The 17,106-nt window shown below is 41.8% G+C and overlaps 1 protein-coding gene across 3 annotated transcripts in view; it reads left to right on the forward strand.

The window, feature by feature from the left end:
- The first annotated feature begins 4,374 nt into the window (after positions 1 to 4,374).
- LOC135108992 (uncharacterized) overlaps positions 4,375 to 17,106 on the forward strand; it is a 20,411-nt gene continuing 7,679 nt past the window's right edge. Inside the window, exons 1-9 of one of the 3 annotated variants that reach the window (XM_064019925.1) lie at positions 4,375 to 4,493; positions 6,611 to 6,820; positions 8,193 to 8,261; positions 8,456 to 8,586; positions 9,051 to 9,161; positions 10,026 to 10,116; positions 11,021 to 11,124; positions 11,369 to 11,450; positions 11,711 to 11,881. In XM_064019925.1, coding sequence (XP_063875995.1) covers positions 6,617 to 6,820; positions 8,193 to 8,261; positions 8,456 to 8,586; positions 9,051 to 9,161; positions 10,026 to 10,116; positions 11,021 to 11,124; positions 11,369 to 11,450; positions 11,711 to 11,881 — 963 coding nt within the window. In that variant the 5' untranslated portion in view covers positions 4,375 to 4,493; positions 6,611 to 6,616. Of the gene's footprint in view, positions 4,543 to 5,766; positions 5,849 to 6,610; positions 6,821 to 8,192; positions 8,262 to 8,455; positions 8,587 to 9,050; positions 9,162 to 10,025; positions 10,117 to 11,020; positions 11,125 to 11,368; positions 11,451 to 11,710; positions 11,882 to 17,106 lie in introns of those variants that run through there. The other 2 variants (XM_064019923.1, XM_064019926.1) reach the window with 2 other exon arrangements.

Consider the following 17,106-nt stretch of genomic DNA (forward strand, 5'->3'; position numbering starts at 1 on the left):
CTGTCGCTGGTGTGAGAAGGTGACACCTGATGCAGCACAGCCAAAGCGCTCACAAGAACTGCAGCAGCAGAGTCCTGCCCGACACATCTAGCGACACAGAGCAGCACTACACGTAACGTCCCGCCAGTCACTCACAAGGGGTCAGGAGGCGTGCGGTGGGTTCAGGCGAGGGGACTTAAGGCCTCATGACACCTTGCTTCAGTTTTCTTTCCTTTTCTTTTTGCACGCGTATGTCGTACTCTTGAAGCACATCTTGTAAACAGGACCTGTAAAGTTCCCAGTCTTATGTCCTCGTTGTAACAAGTAAACCATTACCGCTTACGCAGGTTGTGGTATTTATGTTATAATATTTGATATACGTACACCCATTCACGCTGCCATCGCCACTGTCATGACGCTAGGTTTCATCTTTGTAAGTCAGGCTTTGTTGCGTGACGTCAGCTCGACAGTCAACAGAGCTTTGTGCCGGTCACACTTTTCTGCAGTCTCCACTAATCCTCTTAAATTCTGACGTTTCCCACTGCTCCTGTGTGCTACTACGTACTTCTGCCTGCATTCTTGTCCCCCTCTTCGATAAAAATGGTACATGAGGTCACTTACTTTCGTCGCTGCAGTCTCTGTAGCAGAATAGAACAAGAAATAATGAGTTCAAGCTTGAAAAACTTGGGTTTAAAAAAGAGGTAGGAAGGAAAATGGTTCTCAAGTAGTGGTAGATGAATGGAATGGATTCAGTAAAGATGTTGTTAGTGTTGAGTCATTAGGGTGCTTTAAAAGATTAGACAAATTAGATACTTTGGATGGGGATGATAGTGGAAATAGGTATGTTTCATACGGGGACTACCACGTGTAGACCTGATGGGTTCTTGCAGCTTCCCTTATTTTCTGATGTTCTTATGCAATGTGTACCTATATACGTATTTGTGTTGCAAGACTGAGCCCAAAAAGGAGTCTCTTTTAGGAACTTTGTTTTTTGTAAGGACTGTGATACAGAATGTCAATCCTTTACTGGCAGTAATTGACCATGTTATGTTCCCAGGTATCTTCATCTTAATTTTGAAAATTAAACAATAAAGAGGATAGAAAAATTGTGGTGTCGTGACACCTTCTTCATGCATGTAAACCACTACCGTCCTCACAGCGTCGCGATGAGGCAGGTGTGTGGCGGCACTGCTCATCAGCTACTAAGAAAAACAGTAACAGCTGAACTCCGGCGCCTGCACCACGAGGGCGTCATTGCCCAGAGCGGAGAGGAATATGGTCATTGCGTTTCAGCACCGCAGGTCGGCTGTCAGCGGCTGAGGAGAGCGGCAGTCTCCACCCTAAAGGCTGCTCCGAGACGATAAGTTTTGCTTCTCCCTTATTTTTCCTTCATTATTACTCTTTCCATTGTATGTAAATGTCAGGACTGAGTTCTCTGGTTAATAATTAAGGAAAGACTGCGTCGAAGACTCTTGGTATTTTTGAGACAGAATGCCCACCTTCTTGTGTACCGATACACACACACACACACACACACACACACACACACACACACACACACACAAACACAAACACACATGTAAGGTCAATGTAAATCCAGTAAGATGCAACGACAGACTAACAATGTGCAAATGTCTTGTCCATAATGGTAGTGCGCCGGTCAGTCTCGAGCCTGCGTCTGCCGGGATGGAATCTTTCAGTGCCTCTAATTTCATTTTCACTGAATCAAGTCGTCTACGTTCCCTCAAAGTGACAAGTGTCACATCGTCATCAGCAGCCCAAGGGTTAAACCAGCACAGCCTTGGTTCATCTCTGCTGTTCTCCATCGCGCGTCACGGCGCTCCAGCCAAGCACGCGTGGTGTGTGCCTGTGACCTGAGCAAACACGTTGCGCACTTTAATCGGAATAGATTAAATATATAAATAGATTTATGTACGTATGTAGCAAGTGGGGCTTTCCCTATCCAGACTTTTTATTCAATTTTCATTTATTTATTGTTTACTGAAATGTTCATTATTAGCATTATAAAATCAATACTCGTGAGTGTAATACGGGGCCATGTGCCTGTAACACCACACTTTCAACATAACTCAGGAAAAAAAAATACTCGGGTCTGGTGGATTCAACATTCTCTGCGCGACTCATTAGAGTCACGAAAATTCAGGCTTTACCTTAAGAGAAGTAAACTTTGTAGTAAGGGAAGAACCAGACGCTGATGATCACCCAGCGGCCATACAGACAGTGGAGGTCACAGGCAAGACGTGTTATGACTCCGATCATCCCTCCACTCAACACTCCCTCAGGCTCACTTCACACGAATGACATTTTATTTATCATTATTATTATTTTTTTTTTTTCCATACTGTAGTGCGTAAAAAAAAAAAAAAAATGTGTTCTGGACGCTACCACACGGCCGTCCTACCTTATCAATAAACTCCACACGAACCATGCTTATACCAATGAACTGCACTCCACCATACCATACCATACTATACTTACCAATAAGCTTTACCGCACCAATAACTTCACACAAACATTTTTTCTTCTTTTTTTTCGTACAGTAGGGCGTCAAAAGGTATGGTTTCCTGTCACCCTACCATCATCTTACCATATGAATAAAGCACCGTTCATATAAAGCGAGCCTTACAGTCGTGGTGTGTTGAGGCGTCCTCTGTGACGGTCGAAAGCAGTGGCGGTAATGGTGGTGGTGGTGAAGACATGTATTTGTTAGATTAGACATTGCATAGTGCCCGGGGAGTCCATGAAGAAAGAAATATAGTACTCTGAGAGAAACACCAATGAAAACCCGACTAATTCTCTCTGTGGCCTTTGAAAATAGTCCCTGTGAGACTCCTATACCTTGTTGGCACAGCTACAGATTCTGTAGTATATTGATGCTTATTCAAGTTTGAGGTCCATTGTGGCTCTTTTATATATGAGAGGGATACTGGACAGACAAAATTTATATAAAAGGCCCATGAAGTTGCCAGTCTCTAAAAGAGGAAGGGCCAAAACGATTATCCAATGCTGGAAGAGTGTCTTGAGACCTCCCTCATGAAAGAATTCAGGTCATAGAGAGCGGGAAACTGAGAATACTCGTAACTCTTGAATTAGGGAGGTGGACAGAGTAGGAGTGAGAGAATTTCGAAAATCCTGTGCAGTGCATGGTCGTGATGCAAACTGACAGTAATTACAAGATATTTTCTCCCCTACAAACAGGTCACATTGCCTTCTGATTCGTGACCTGTGGCCTTACCCATGTGTGTCATTAGTGTATATCACTCACCTCTCACTTGCATATAACGTTCGGGTGCGTTGGCTTTTTCAGAGACACCAAAGCGATGCTCCACCGCTAAACCTGAAGGGACTTTGGATCTTTCTTTATCACGTGTGTAGGAATTTCAGCCCCGTCCTAAAAACATCCGGTAGAACGTTTCATTCGGGATACAGATTTAATTGCGTCAACCTGGTGACGGATTCTGGCTTACCTGTTAAATTTTATCAGGTTTTAACTCAGAATTTGAGGTGCCCATTACACACACACACACACACACACACACACACACACACACACACACTGACTCCTTGGTTATACATACATACATACATACATACATACATACATACACACACGAGTGATCGCATGCAAACAGAGTATTCAGTGTCTCATCGGAATCCATAGTCTTGACACACTGGGCCTGAATTTCCCTACCTATGTTTACGAAGCCATTTGTATTTTACCGGAAGTTAACCAAACTCTTAACGTTCTGTCTTTTAATACCAAACTCTCATGTTTCGTTTTAGGTTACATATATTGTTCGCACACAGAGTATGTCTTGGCATTACATATCACCGATCTGTTGGTCTGTCTGGAAGGCTGTGCTTATGCGCGCCCTTGTGTACGAGTCTTCTTATGTGTAACTTTACTTAATAGAAACCACCAATCACATCCAAGTGAGACTAAGTAATGCACAACGTTTGACTTCTTTTTCTCTTCCATCCCACAATAAAAACTACTGAATCCCTGAAGACCAGACCTGGTAACGCACGGCAGCTTTTCATGGTCTTGCATAAATGATAAAAATAAAAGTTTACGTTTTCAAAACGCAGACTTTTCTGGACCTTAGGATATACATTATTAAATTCTTGAAGGACATGTTCACTAGTGCAATGTTTCTTTTTTTTTTTTTTTCGGATCGCTGAAGAAATAAAAAAATACTGAATTAATGTTCGATTGCACACTTTACAGAGTATTAACCTAACAGCATGACGAGCGGAGGCCTGAGTGGAAGGCGCCTCACATTACGAGTATGCTGTGCATTACTAGGTCTGTTCTTCAAGAATTCAATATTTTTTATTGTGGAATAAAAGAGAAAACACTCAAACGTTGTGTATTAATAAGTTTTTTGCAGCGGTCGGAATAGCAAGACGCTACGTTGCCAGTCGCATTTCCGACCAGCGCCGTGCATTCACTCGGTGACTAGGTGGCGGTGCAGTTATCATTCAGCAAGCAGGTTAGTGTGAGGTGCAGCGCTGCTCTCATCCCTTTACTGTTCCACTAGCGTAAGTGTTTATCAACACTACACGTATATTTTGTGGTAATTTTATTCTCGTCATTAACTTTTTTTTTTTTTTTTCTTTTTTTTTGGGGGGTAAATGGTGTTCATTGTTCACGACTTTACGGGCAGGACGAACGCTTCTCGCGGCCACTTTGTCGTGTCCAGGCAGGGTAAAATCATCAGTGCAAGAATGGCCAGGACAAGAACTTTAACAGGGATCCTTTATGAATGTCGTGGCTGAGATGCTGCACTGTTCTATAGGTATCTACTGTAGGCAACTGGATTGACGATACACAATCAATTTAAAAAAAAACTTACTATTATTTGCATTTCTTGTAAATATTTAACCATGAAAACTTTCAGAATCATCCATAACATGTCACGTTTCTTTCGCAGCGATAACACTTACACGCTGTCACGTTGTATTTAAGAGTTGAATTAGACACAGAGGTGACAGTGGAGCCGTCTGGGAGAAATATAGGATTAAAAGAGGAAATTTTGGGCCAGATGCCAAAAGTGGCAAAGAGAAAGTCAACTAACATTTGTTGCTGATGAAAGAGTTTTGTTAAGATTATGAATAGATTTATCATGATTTCGGTGCGAAATATAAAAGAGCGTGGATTCCAGGAGACGGAAGGCTAATGTAATGTATCGTTCATGAGGTTCCTCTCCACCCTGGAAAGCACACCGGCAAGCTAAGTTGCTTTGGAAACAGAGTGTGTATGGAATGTATGGACAGAGAGAGAGAGAGAGAGGGGGTGGGAGGGAGAGTCAAATAATCTTTCAGTCACTCCTCTGTGTTTAGCATTTTCTGTTATTCTGAAGTCTCCACATCTGCAAACACTAACCTTACAAAAAAACTCATTTGTTAAATGACCAGCAGCTGAGAGGACTTAACACTGAACAAAGAAAAGCTAAACACAGTGAAAGGGAATGTGGCTTATCTACTGATCGGGACGGTACCATGACCTGTACGGCCTTACACATCTAGTACGGACAGCAGAGGAGGTTCAGGCGGTGGCACATCCGACTACAATACAGGAAATCCCAAAATCTTATCTCATCTTAAAGTTGAAATTTATCAGGGACGAGCGACCCCTCCTGGGTTCATGCAGCCTTGAGTGGGTACCGGTTTGCTGTGAATGGAAAGCTTAAAGGTGGCGGAGAAAGGAGGTCGCTAGCCTACTCCACATGCCGAGGCGTGGAATGGTGTGGCGCTGACAGCTAACGTTTCATAACCTTTTCCGACCCACTAAGGTCAGGTCGCGGCAGTGCAGCGTTCTCTAACTTTGGCTGACATCAAGTTGCAGGTGTGCCACAAGTTTAGTGACGCAGAATTCATACTCAAGTGTAAATATTTGTACAAATTTATTGCTTTTCATCATTATTAACACAGCTGGAAATGAGGCTAAGGTTTATCTTGTCACTTCAGTACTTTTGGATCCCTTGCGAGTAACACTGATATCGTACCGCCCGATTTGCAGCATTTCCCAGCACCCATAGAATTGACTTCAGCATCGCATGGGTGTGCCAGCACCCTAGTCAAGAAACACCGTAGTTTAAACAATGGCACACGATGCTCTCAGTTCTGCTCTTTGTATTTGTAAAGCATCTTGCGGTGTCTCGCCTGAATAATAATCGCGGATATAGACAAGATCATTATGGTTAATAATCCCTATAGGACTATAGGTAGCGGGTTGAAGCCTGGTAGGTTACTGGAATAGACTTAATAATCGGATTGTTAGGATTGAGTCAACAGAGCTTTGAAACAATATTAGAGAGATTTATAGATAGGGATGCTAGGTGTATATCGGTGTATTTGTTTTTGTAAAATGACTGTCAGGTGTAGTCTTACTGGCACCTTACACTGCCCCTCATGTTCTTATGTTCTTATAAAATGTCAAGGTGCACAAACATTGTTAGGATTTGTGTCAGCCACACTTGTATGTTGTTGATGTTTACGTGTTTGCGTTGACTTGTTTACTAAACAATGTGACGGCGTGAATGATGCACGCGTGTCTTTGATCAGTCTGCCAGCCAAGACTACCTGCACTTTATTACTGACTCGCCAGGTAACGATGAGTATTCAAGCAGCGATGGGACTCCCGATGGCACTGGTGGTGTTTGTGGTATTTCTGGCGAGGCTAATGACCTCCGCCTCGACCCCTGTATCTTTCACCACGACCCCGCCGCCCCTCGCCACGCCCAGCGCTGACCTGCTCGCCCTCTCCAAAGACTACTGGAACTGGAAGACACAGGAGTTCCCTCAGTTTTCCACGCAGGTGAGTCCTGTTAACCCTTTCACTCTTAAAGAAGGTCACATCCGTGAGGATAGAATAAATGGCAGAGAATTAGAAAGTTTCGTGCAGTGAGGCCTAAATAAAGGGAAAGTAAGAAGAATGTAGTTACAGAGGTGGTAGTAAAGGTGGAAACATGAGTTGCAATCTTGCGGGCAGGGACTTGATTGTACAAAAGTGCCTCTCTCATGTACTAAGACATGTACTGGTGACTTTTCAGGATGGTCCACAGGGCATTCGCAGATATTAAAATAGACAATTTAGTATGAACAATTTAATCAGTAAATTAATCAATCATTTATTATTAATTTAATTAAATTTCTGTTTAAGAAATACATTGGCAATTTTCATTCTTTTTTATTGTAGTTGTTAAGTAATACTTCAAGTCATTTTTAAATTTAATCTATAGTGAATGTTCAAGATTCATGCTACTATACATAATCAGAGCCTGAGTACATGCACCTACTGTACTCAACAAGGTGACGAGCCATTCTGATTATTTCTGTCAGGTGGCACGAGGTTAAGTCGCAAAGTGCTGTGGACCACTGAGCCTGTGGCCAGTAGATACCAGACTGCCAAGATAATCAGTTGTATGTATTATTTGTCTCATGCTCTTCAAGTATGGACATGAAATTTTATTTTGATACTCTTTTTCACTGGAAAATTGATTAATTCAAAAGGAAACAGGGAAGAATTGTGATCAAAATGAAATACTTCTGGTCACTTAATATGCTGTGTGCTGTATTATGCAGATTTATGTATGGTGCTGTATCCTTGCCCGAAATTGAAATGGTCCACATTTGGTTTGGTGGTCCGTGGTCTGAAACGAGTTGAGGACCACTGTGCTAGGGAGACCATCCAAGGGCAAAGAAAAAAAATTGGAAAGGGGGTGGGGGAATACAAATAAAAAGCCCGCACATCCTGCCATTCCCAAAGAGAACCAGGATAGAAGAAAGGAGACAAGGGCCACTTTGTTTACTTTCTGAATTTGACTGACACTACTTCCCGAGATACTTTCTTGCATTCCACTTCACTTAAGGCTTCCCACTCGACTCCTCCATCCCCACACATAGTACACTAGCCAACATCCTTTAGCGTTTTCGTTTTCTGAGACCAACTCCAGAGGTCATTAGTCTGACTCAATTCTTCTTTTTTTTTATTCATACTAATAATTATACTTCTTGCTAAGCCGTCACTAGGATCACGAAAACACTCTTGGAAATCTCCCCAACTACTCATACCGCCGACTGAGAATTTTGCCATCTTTTTTTTGACACTGACTCTAGACACAGAAATAAATAATCAGATTATCTTGTTTTCAATTTTTCAACGTTCATTGTGTGTGTCCCTCCCGCAGCTGGGCATCAACGACGACACCGCAGCCCGCCTGGACTCTTACGATAAGCAACGCCTGCAGAAGCGGAAGGCAGGTGACAGTTATTGGTCCAGCCACAGTCAGAGTCGCCAGCCACTCCAGCATGCGCCACTTGCCACTCTTAATCATGTTTCTCTCTCTTTTATATTCTCTGAGGATATAATCAACATTTATTTCGACAGAATTTAATAGACGTCTTTTCTTAACGAGCACGTGACCTCGGTTAAGCTGTGTGTGGTTGACAGGCCAAGTGTGAGGAGTTCCTGCAGCGGGCCAACAAGATAGACACCACCTCGCTCTCGACGGAAGACTTGATCACCCTGAAGGTGTTCAAGGAGGAAATGAATACCTACGTGCAGAACTTCCCTTATAAGAAGTAAGTTCTGTTGCCCAACTTCTCGGGAGCATAACTTTTGGTAGCACTTCACTCTTTGGATGTGGTACGTACAGTAGAGTGCAAGCAGTCACTGTCTGTGCATGGGATTGTTCAGGGATTCATCGTATATGTAATTTGAAACTGACAGCAATGTGATTTTGAAAGATACTGATGGTCCTGTTGTTTTTTCTTCTTATCTAATTATTATTATTATTATTATTATTATTATTATTATTATCATTATTATTATTATTGTTATTATTATTATTATTATTATTATTATTATCATTATTGGTAGTAGTAGTAGTAGTAGTAGTAGTAGTAGTAGTAGTAGTAGTAGTAGTAATAGTATCATCATCATCATTTTTTTCCTTCTCCTCCTTTTAGACCTAAAAACCTATCTCTTCATTTATCAGTTAATCTTTCTATCGTACCCCTGCATCGTTTGCTCTGCCCATCCACAGGTACTACGCGCCCGTCACCTTCATGTCTGGGCCTCAAGAATCCCTCAGGTATATGGTGGAGAAAGAAGTGGTTCTCGACTCTTACAACGATTATGAGAAGCTCCTCTCAAGGTCAGTGTTCGGGCACGAACAGAAGACAAGGGTTGGTGGGACAACTTTGCTTGGCGCTCTAAAACAAGTAAAAGCAAATTTAGTCGGTTTTCACTGAAATTTTTTTTGTCTCGTTTGATCATTATGAATCCGACGATTGTCTTATTATATCATCTGTTGTTTACATTTTCTCTGTTTAAAACCATGTAATGCATTATTCAATAATTAATTAAAATATCTGCTAGAACACACACACACACACACACACACACACACACACACACACACACCGATTGTCTCTCTTTAGCTTCCTTGTGTAGAAGTCAGCACGCTCGGCTCACAACCGAGAAGGCTCGGGTTCGAATCCCGGGCGCGGCGAAGCAAATGGGCGAGCTATTAATATGTGGCCCTGTTCATCTAGCAGCAAGCAGGTACGGATATAACCTGAGAAGTTGTGGCCTCGCTGTCCCGGTGTGTGGTGTGTGAGTGGTCTCACTACTACCCAAAAATCAATCACTATGAGCTCTGATTTCTTTCCGTAGGGGAACAGCTGGCTGAGTGACCAGCAGAAGACCGTAAGTGAATGACCGTAGACGAATGACACATACGCACAGAGTAATAACGCTAGAATATATAAAAGAAAATACGAGAAATGGAGTGTGCATAGCAGTTTGTTTCCCGCGAGGCACTACTGGGCCAACAAGCATCCGTGCAAAACAAAAGACAAATCGTGTCTGCACGACAACTGTGACAGCAAAATATCCCTGGGACAATTCCTTTCCAGACATGACATACGTGCACGGTCACGCTACAGCTGCACTCATTGTCCATTACTTCATTACTTGAGTGCCTTTGTCTCGTGCATGTGTCTTCCTTCGCCCTCAGGTACAGCGACTTTCCCAGACAGGCACAGGAAATCCTCACACTGCTGAGGGAAAACATAAAGGACAACATCATGCCTTCCAATTGGTCCATGGTGAGTGTTTGTGTTGTCCTGGAGTGTGGAGGTGTGTGTGGTGCAGGAGTCTTGACGTTGTGTGGTAGAGTCGTGCTCTATGGTTGAGAAAGTATGTATCATATTTCATCCAGTGTACGAATATTTCTGTAATGGAAAGATTCTCGAAGTCGACCAAAATTTCCTCCGATCTTGGTAATCAAATGCTGATGAGATGGAGATGAACGCCAAAGCCATGCACGACTATAGTGTATGCGGCTGACTTTACTTAATTAGCATGTTGGTCTGACTGGTGGTCAGACTCTTGCTTCGAGTGTCCTGCCAGTTCACAACTGCTGCTTGTCATGAACAATTTATTCCCCTAGTCAGACCAACATTTCCGTGTTTTTATGACAGTCCCAAATGAAGAGGACGTGTTGTACTGGTAGCAGTGGTGGGGATTCCTGTGAAGAGGGATCTCCCGCGAGCTTTCATACAGGCTTTAATATATGTTGCATAAGAAAATGAAGCCTTAGAAGAAGAAATAAGAGAGAATAGAATCATATCTATTCCTGATAATGAAAAATGAAACACCAAAAATCTATCTGAAAAGGAGGGGGAAGCCATTTAGCGACAAGAGTGAGGAGGTTGACCAAACTCACTCGGGTCTTGGTAATCATTTTTGGCCTAACTGCTAAAACAGTCCCTGACGACTACCTCTCACAAGCAGTTTATCTTGTCTTCTAATCGCAGTCTCACTGCTTGTAAGATACTACTAAAGAAGAGCGTTACATTCGTTTGGTGTACTCTCTTTGCCCTCAGCTTTCGCTTATGTAACTACGTCGCCAGTCTGTTCTTCTCTTCTCTTTAACTAACACATCTCCTTGACGCCTCATCTTATCTCCACTTCCTCCTCTTGTAACCACAACCTGTTTTCTTCCGGCAGGTGGGCGTGATGGATCGGTTTGACAGTCTGATCGGCCCCGTGGAGGATTCATTGTTCTATAAGCCATTCGTCAACATGTCCGACACCATCACCGCAGAGCAGAGGTAACTCATACACGTCTCGGGGTTCACGTGCTGGGTTGGTGATCCTGGTGAGAAAATTTAACAAAGATTTTCATCTTAAATTAAAATTTCCACCGATTTTTTTCATCATTGCCAAAGACTAATTCCAAATTATATTCTTGCTTCCTTGACTGTACTTCTCATTATCACCCTACTGTTGCCATTCGCCATAAAGCCAAACTTTCGTGGGTTCCATGCACACCTCTAAGTCCCTCATACCTCACAGAACCACACTGAGGCAGCAGGCCCAGGAAAGAATCAAACAGGACCTTATTCCCTCGTTCAAGGAAATTCGTAACTTCATAGAGGTAAGTTGAAGGAGCCTTGACCAAGACTGCCTCATCTTGTTCACTGAGCCTCTTAAGTTGCAGGGTAGTGACTTGTACTTCTGATGTGGGAGGAAAAAATATTATTTTCATCTTTTAATTTTATAGTTGTCCTGTATCTGTGCAACACCTTGTGTGAAATAATAATAATCTAGACTTATTTGTAAGTAAAGGCACTTGGTGAAGGAATGTCGTGTAGCACGGCAGGGTGAAAGGAAAGTAATTGCTCCTTGCGTCAACAGAACCAGTACCTGCCGGCCACCCGAACTGAAGTGGGGGCGTCGTCGTTGCCTGGCGGAGAGGCTTACTACCAGGCATGTCTCAAATTCCACACCACTACAGACCTGACGCCGCAGCAGATCCACGACCTGGGCCAGAAGGAGGTGGCGAGAATCCAGGCGGAAGTGCAGAAGGTAAACATAAAGCTTTAATTTATTTGTTATTTTTTTTTTTTTTTATATAAACAATGATGTACGTTGGCATTATTTTATCTCAAATTATTTGTTTATTCATTGGCAGCCACAATTATCTGAGCCACTTTTTCTGACTTTGACATGACTTTTGGTCCTTTCAATGAATGCACTTTTGACACGAAGATCCATGTATCAGAGGAAGAGGAAAAGTATATGCTTTTATTTTCAATAATGGCAAAAAGGAGCAGAGATCCCACTCTTGCGGGCTGCCTCTCCCAGCAATAAAGAGAACAAAGCTGGTGTTGAAGGATACCGGAGCTGTAGCTCCCTGTCCACGCCACTGTACAGTTGCTGTTACCACTACTACTACTACTACTAATACTAAAACTGCTACTACTGTTGCTACTACTTTTATTGCTGCTGCTGCTACTGCTACTACTACTACTACTACTACTACTACTACTACTACTATTACTACTACTACTACTACTACTACTACTACTACTACTACTACTACTGCTGTTTCTGCTGCTGCTGCTGCTGCTGCTGCTGCTGCTGCTGCTGCTGCTGCTGCTGCTGCTACTACTACTACTACTACTACTACTACTACTACTACTACTACTACTACTACTACTACTACTACTACTACATTAAAATAATACCTCCACCCCATGTTTATTGATGTGTCAATTAGGGGCTCCATTACTTGGAGGTCATTAGCCCCAGCTCTCGCTAATGACTGTGGCATCCAACCATATCTAATACTCTATAATATAAACATTAGTTGTTAACTATAAATTCACTCTACCTCTACTCTACCTACTCTTATGCCACTCTCCACCACTGTAGCCTCGCAGTCGAGGCCTCCTAAGTCTGCAGGTATGGGAGTGGAATGCCTTGTCCCCCTGAGACACAGGAGGGCAGATCTGAGGAGGGAGAATGAGAGACGGCACCTCATCCATGCGACGACATGGCTCCTTGGCTGGTGCTTCTTTTCTACCATTAGGTCGGCTAGTCTTGAGTAGAAGCACTGAGCCTTGGAGCCCATCCCTACTACTACTACTACTACTACTACTACTACTACTATTACTACTACTACTACTCCTACTATTACTACTACTACTACTACTACTGCTACTACTACTACTACTTCTACTATTACTACTACTACTACTACTACTACTACTACTACTACTACTACTACTACTACTATACTTCCTTAGAGAAGCATATAGATTAAGAGGGGACATGATAAAGGTCTTTAAGTGGTATGGAGATATAACAAGGATGACGTAAGTAAAATTCTCAGGATCAGTAATCAGGATAGAATAAGGCAGGGAAGCCAAAGAAAGCGTGAATTCAGATATCTCTAGAATTTCTGATTGGAGCAGAGCAAACTTCTTCTATGAAGTTAGGTTGTTCTGAGATGTCTCCGCCAGTTTTTCTCACCCCCCCAGCTGCTAACTCTGTACAAGGGCCTTATCCGTCCATGTATGGAGTATGCTTCACATGTCTTGGGGAGTTCCACTCATACTGCTCTTCTAGACATGGTGGAATCAAAAGCTTTTCGTCTCATCAACTCCTCTCCTCTAACTGACTGTCTTCAGCCTCTCTCTCACCGCCGCAGTGTTGCATATCTAGCTGTCTTCTACTGCTATTTTCATGCTAACTGCTCTTCTGATCTTGCTAACTGCATGCCTCCCCTCCTTCCGCGGCCTCGCTGCACAAGACTTTCTTCTTTCTTTCACCCCTATTCTGTCCACCTCTCTAACGCAAGAGTTAACCAGTATTCTCAATCATTCATCCCTTTCTCTGGTAAACTCTGGAACTCCCTGCCTGCTTCTGTATTTCCACCTTCCTACGACTTGAATTCCTTCAAGAGGGAGGTTTCAAGACACTTATCCACCAATTTTTGACCACTGCTTTGACCCTTTTATGGGACTGGCATTTCAGTGGGCATTTTTTTTATTAAAGTTTTGTTGCCCTTGGCCAGTGTCCTTCCTACATAAAAAAAAAAAAAAAAAATTAGTATTGTTCAGTTCCTCAAAACTCTATTCCTTCATCTATGAACTTGACACAATCTTCCAGATAACTATCCTCTTAGCTTCAATGAGACTCAATTGTCCTTTACTAATAATGTGAATTGGAAACTTCACATCTCATTTCTTGCCAAAACAGCTTCTATGAACATAGGTGTTCTGAGTCGTCTCTGCCAGTATTTTTCATTCCTTCACCAGCTGTTAACCTTGTACAGGGGCCTTATCCGTTCATATATGGAACACGAATCATAATATTATGTATGGAGGTGTTCATCGCTCTTCTAAACGGAGTGGAATCAAGTTTTCGTCTTATCAACTCTTCTCTTCTAACTGACTGTCCCCAGCCTCTCTCTCATCGGCCACAATGTTGCATCTCATGCTATCTTCTACCACTATATTCATGCTAACTGCTCTTCTGATCTTGCTAACCACATGCCTGCCCTCCTCCCGCGGCCTCGCTGCAGAAGACTTTCTTTCATCCCTGTTCTGTCCACATCTTTAATTAATTCTCAATCATTCATCCCTTTTCTGTTAAACCCTGGAACTCCCTGTCAGAGTTTTTGACTCTGTTTGGGGACTGGCGTCTCAGTGGGTCTTTCTATTTCTAATTTATGTTGCCCATGGCTGGAGCCACTCTTACATAAAGGATAATAATAATGGGTTGAAATTTGAAAAGTTAGATTTAAAAGAGAGATAGAAAGGAATTAGTTCTCAATTAGCGTGATAGATGAATGGAATAGACTCAGTAATCAGGTTGTTGGTGCTGAGTCACTAGGGAGCTTGAAGAGAAGATTAGACATGGATGGCGACGATAGTTGGAAATAGGTAGGTATATCACATTCAGCTTAGGGAGTGCCACAAGTACGTAGACCTGATAGCTTCTTGCAGCTTCTCTTATTTTCTTATCTTTTTACTACTAATAACGATAATAATAATAATAATAATAATAATAATAATAATAATAATAATAATAATAATAATAATAATAATTATTATTATTATTATTATTATTATTATTATTATTATTATTATTATATAATAATAATAATAATAATAATAATAATAATAATAATAATAACAATAATAATAATAATATTGATAACAATTCTATTTTGGTAAATGTTACACCTCTTTCAATGACAGCTGACACCTAACATTAGCCTACATACCAGACGTGTCTCCTCACCTGAGAAATCACCTGTACTTCTCTCCTTTCCTTCGGGTGTTGATCATAAGATCCCCTGTGTTGATCCCTATTCCTGGTCTGTCCTGTCTTTCTCCTCCCACATATCTAGCTCATGTTAATGCATCTGTTTCCATCTCCTTTTCTTTTAATTTGATCTTTGCGTCTTCCACTAAACGTGCACTGAAACTTCCCTCTGCTGCGACTGATTCACATCACTTGAACGTGTGTGCCTTTCCAATGAGAGGCAGTCTAATATCAATTTTTGCCTAGACTACGTCCAGTTTCCCCTCTGTCTGGCGGTCTGCTGTACTCGTTCATTTGATCAGACAAAAAGATGTCCTCATGACTCAATAAGAGAACAGAAAAGATAAGAAATTACTGAAGGTTGGAGGAGCTGTCAGCTATGTTACCACCAGCTAGGGACCTTGACAGAGACCAAATGTTAAAAAGATTGTGGAAGGCAGTATAAGATGGATCCCATCGCTGACACCTGTATGGTTGTTGCGGAAAGTAGAAGGATGAATGAAGCTGTATCATGAAGCATGCAAGTTGTCCTCTGTATGTTTGTGCGTGCGTCCGTGCGTGTACTTATACGAGGTGTAGTTATACTCAAGAAGTTGAGGATCATAACTTCACCCCTCCCTCTATCCTTGCCTGGAGTCCCGAGACTGCACGCTTGCGCTCACCTCATCCTCAGGGAACTGTTTTGTATTCACATACTGTAAATATTGCACTCTTACATCGGCACGGGAAACTGTTTACATCCATCCTGTGGTACAAGGAAGGCAATAACAAAACACCACCATCTTACCTCATCAGTGTATTTGTCAATGAATGACCGCAGGCTGCCCAACTGAGAGTACACTGTACTTAGACTAGGTGTAGGCGGAACAAACATTGACTGTAGAGTGCCTATGGTTAGAGAGATCAGTCTTGATTGATGTAGAGAGTTGGTGCACATCGACTATCATATGAATGAGCTTACGCAAATAATGCAAGGGCTAATGAAGGGCTGAAGGGCTAATGCATTGATATAATTATCTTTTCATTTTTTTTTTACTGATAATTGTCTAAATCAACAAAACTAATTGATAAAATGATTGAAAATATCTTTTATATATATATATATATATATATATATATATATATATATATATATATATATATATATATATATATATATATATATATATATATATATATATATATGTATACACACACATTAAAAAAATAGGAAAGTGGCAAGAACTTTACAAATAAGTTTCCTCCAAGGAAGGAGGCAGAAGGCAAAGAGGGCGTGGTTTCTAGATAACCTTAACCTGTAGCTTACACACAAGTTTCACTTCTACCTACACACGCTACCCAGACTCAAGATGACACTGTTCAGCACTCAACAGGAACTCCAGTAACTTGCTTCTCGTTTATCATCTTGCCTCTGTAATCTATCTATCCTTCTCTATCCTATCTATCTATCTTTCTTTCTGTAACTTCATCTCAAGTTTCCTTTCTGACCGTTCTATTGCTGCTGTTATAGACGGTCACTGTTCTCCTAAATCTATTAACAGTGGTGTTCCTCAGGTTTCTGTCCTAACACCCCGTCTCTTCTTATTATTCATCAATGACATTCTAAACCAAACATCTTGTCCTATCCACTCCTACGCTGATGATACCACCCTGCACTTTTCCACGTCTTTTCATAGACGTCCAACCCTTCAGGAACTAAACATTTCACGCAGGGAAGCCACAGAACGCCTGACTTCTGATCTTTCTAAAATTTCTGATTGGGGCAGAGCAATCTTGGTATTGTTCAATGCCTCAAAAACTCAATTCCTCCATCTATCAACTCGACACAACCTTCCATACAACTATCCCCTCTTCTTCAATGACACTCGACTGTCCCCCTCTTCTACACTGAACATCCTTGGTCTGTCCTTTTCTTATAATCTAAACTGGAAACTTCACATCTCATCTCTAGGTACAACAGCTTCTATGAAGTTAGG

This window comes from Scylla paramamosain, chromosome 18 (genome assembly GCF_035594125.1).
Source record: "Scylla paramamosain isolate STU-SP2022 chromosome 18, ASM3559412v1, whole genome shotgun sequence".
In the NCBI taxonomy this organism is placed as follows: Eukaryota; Metazoa; Arthropoda; class Malacostraca; order Decapoda; family Portunidae; genus Scylla; species Scylla paramamosain.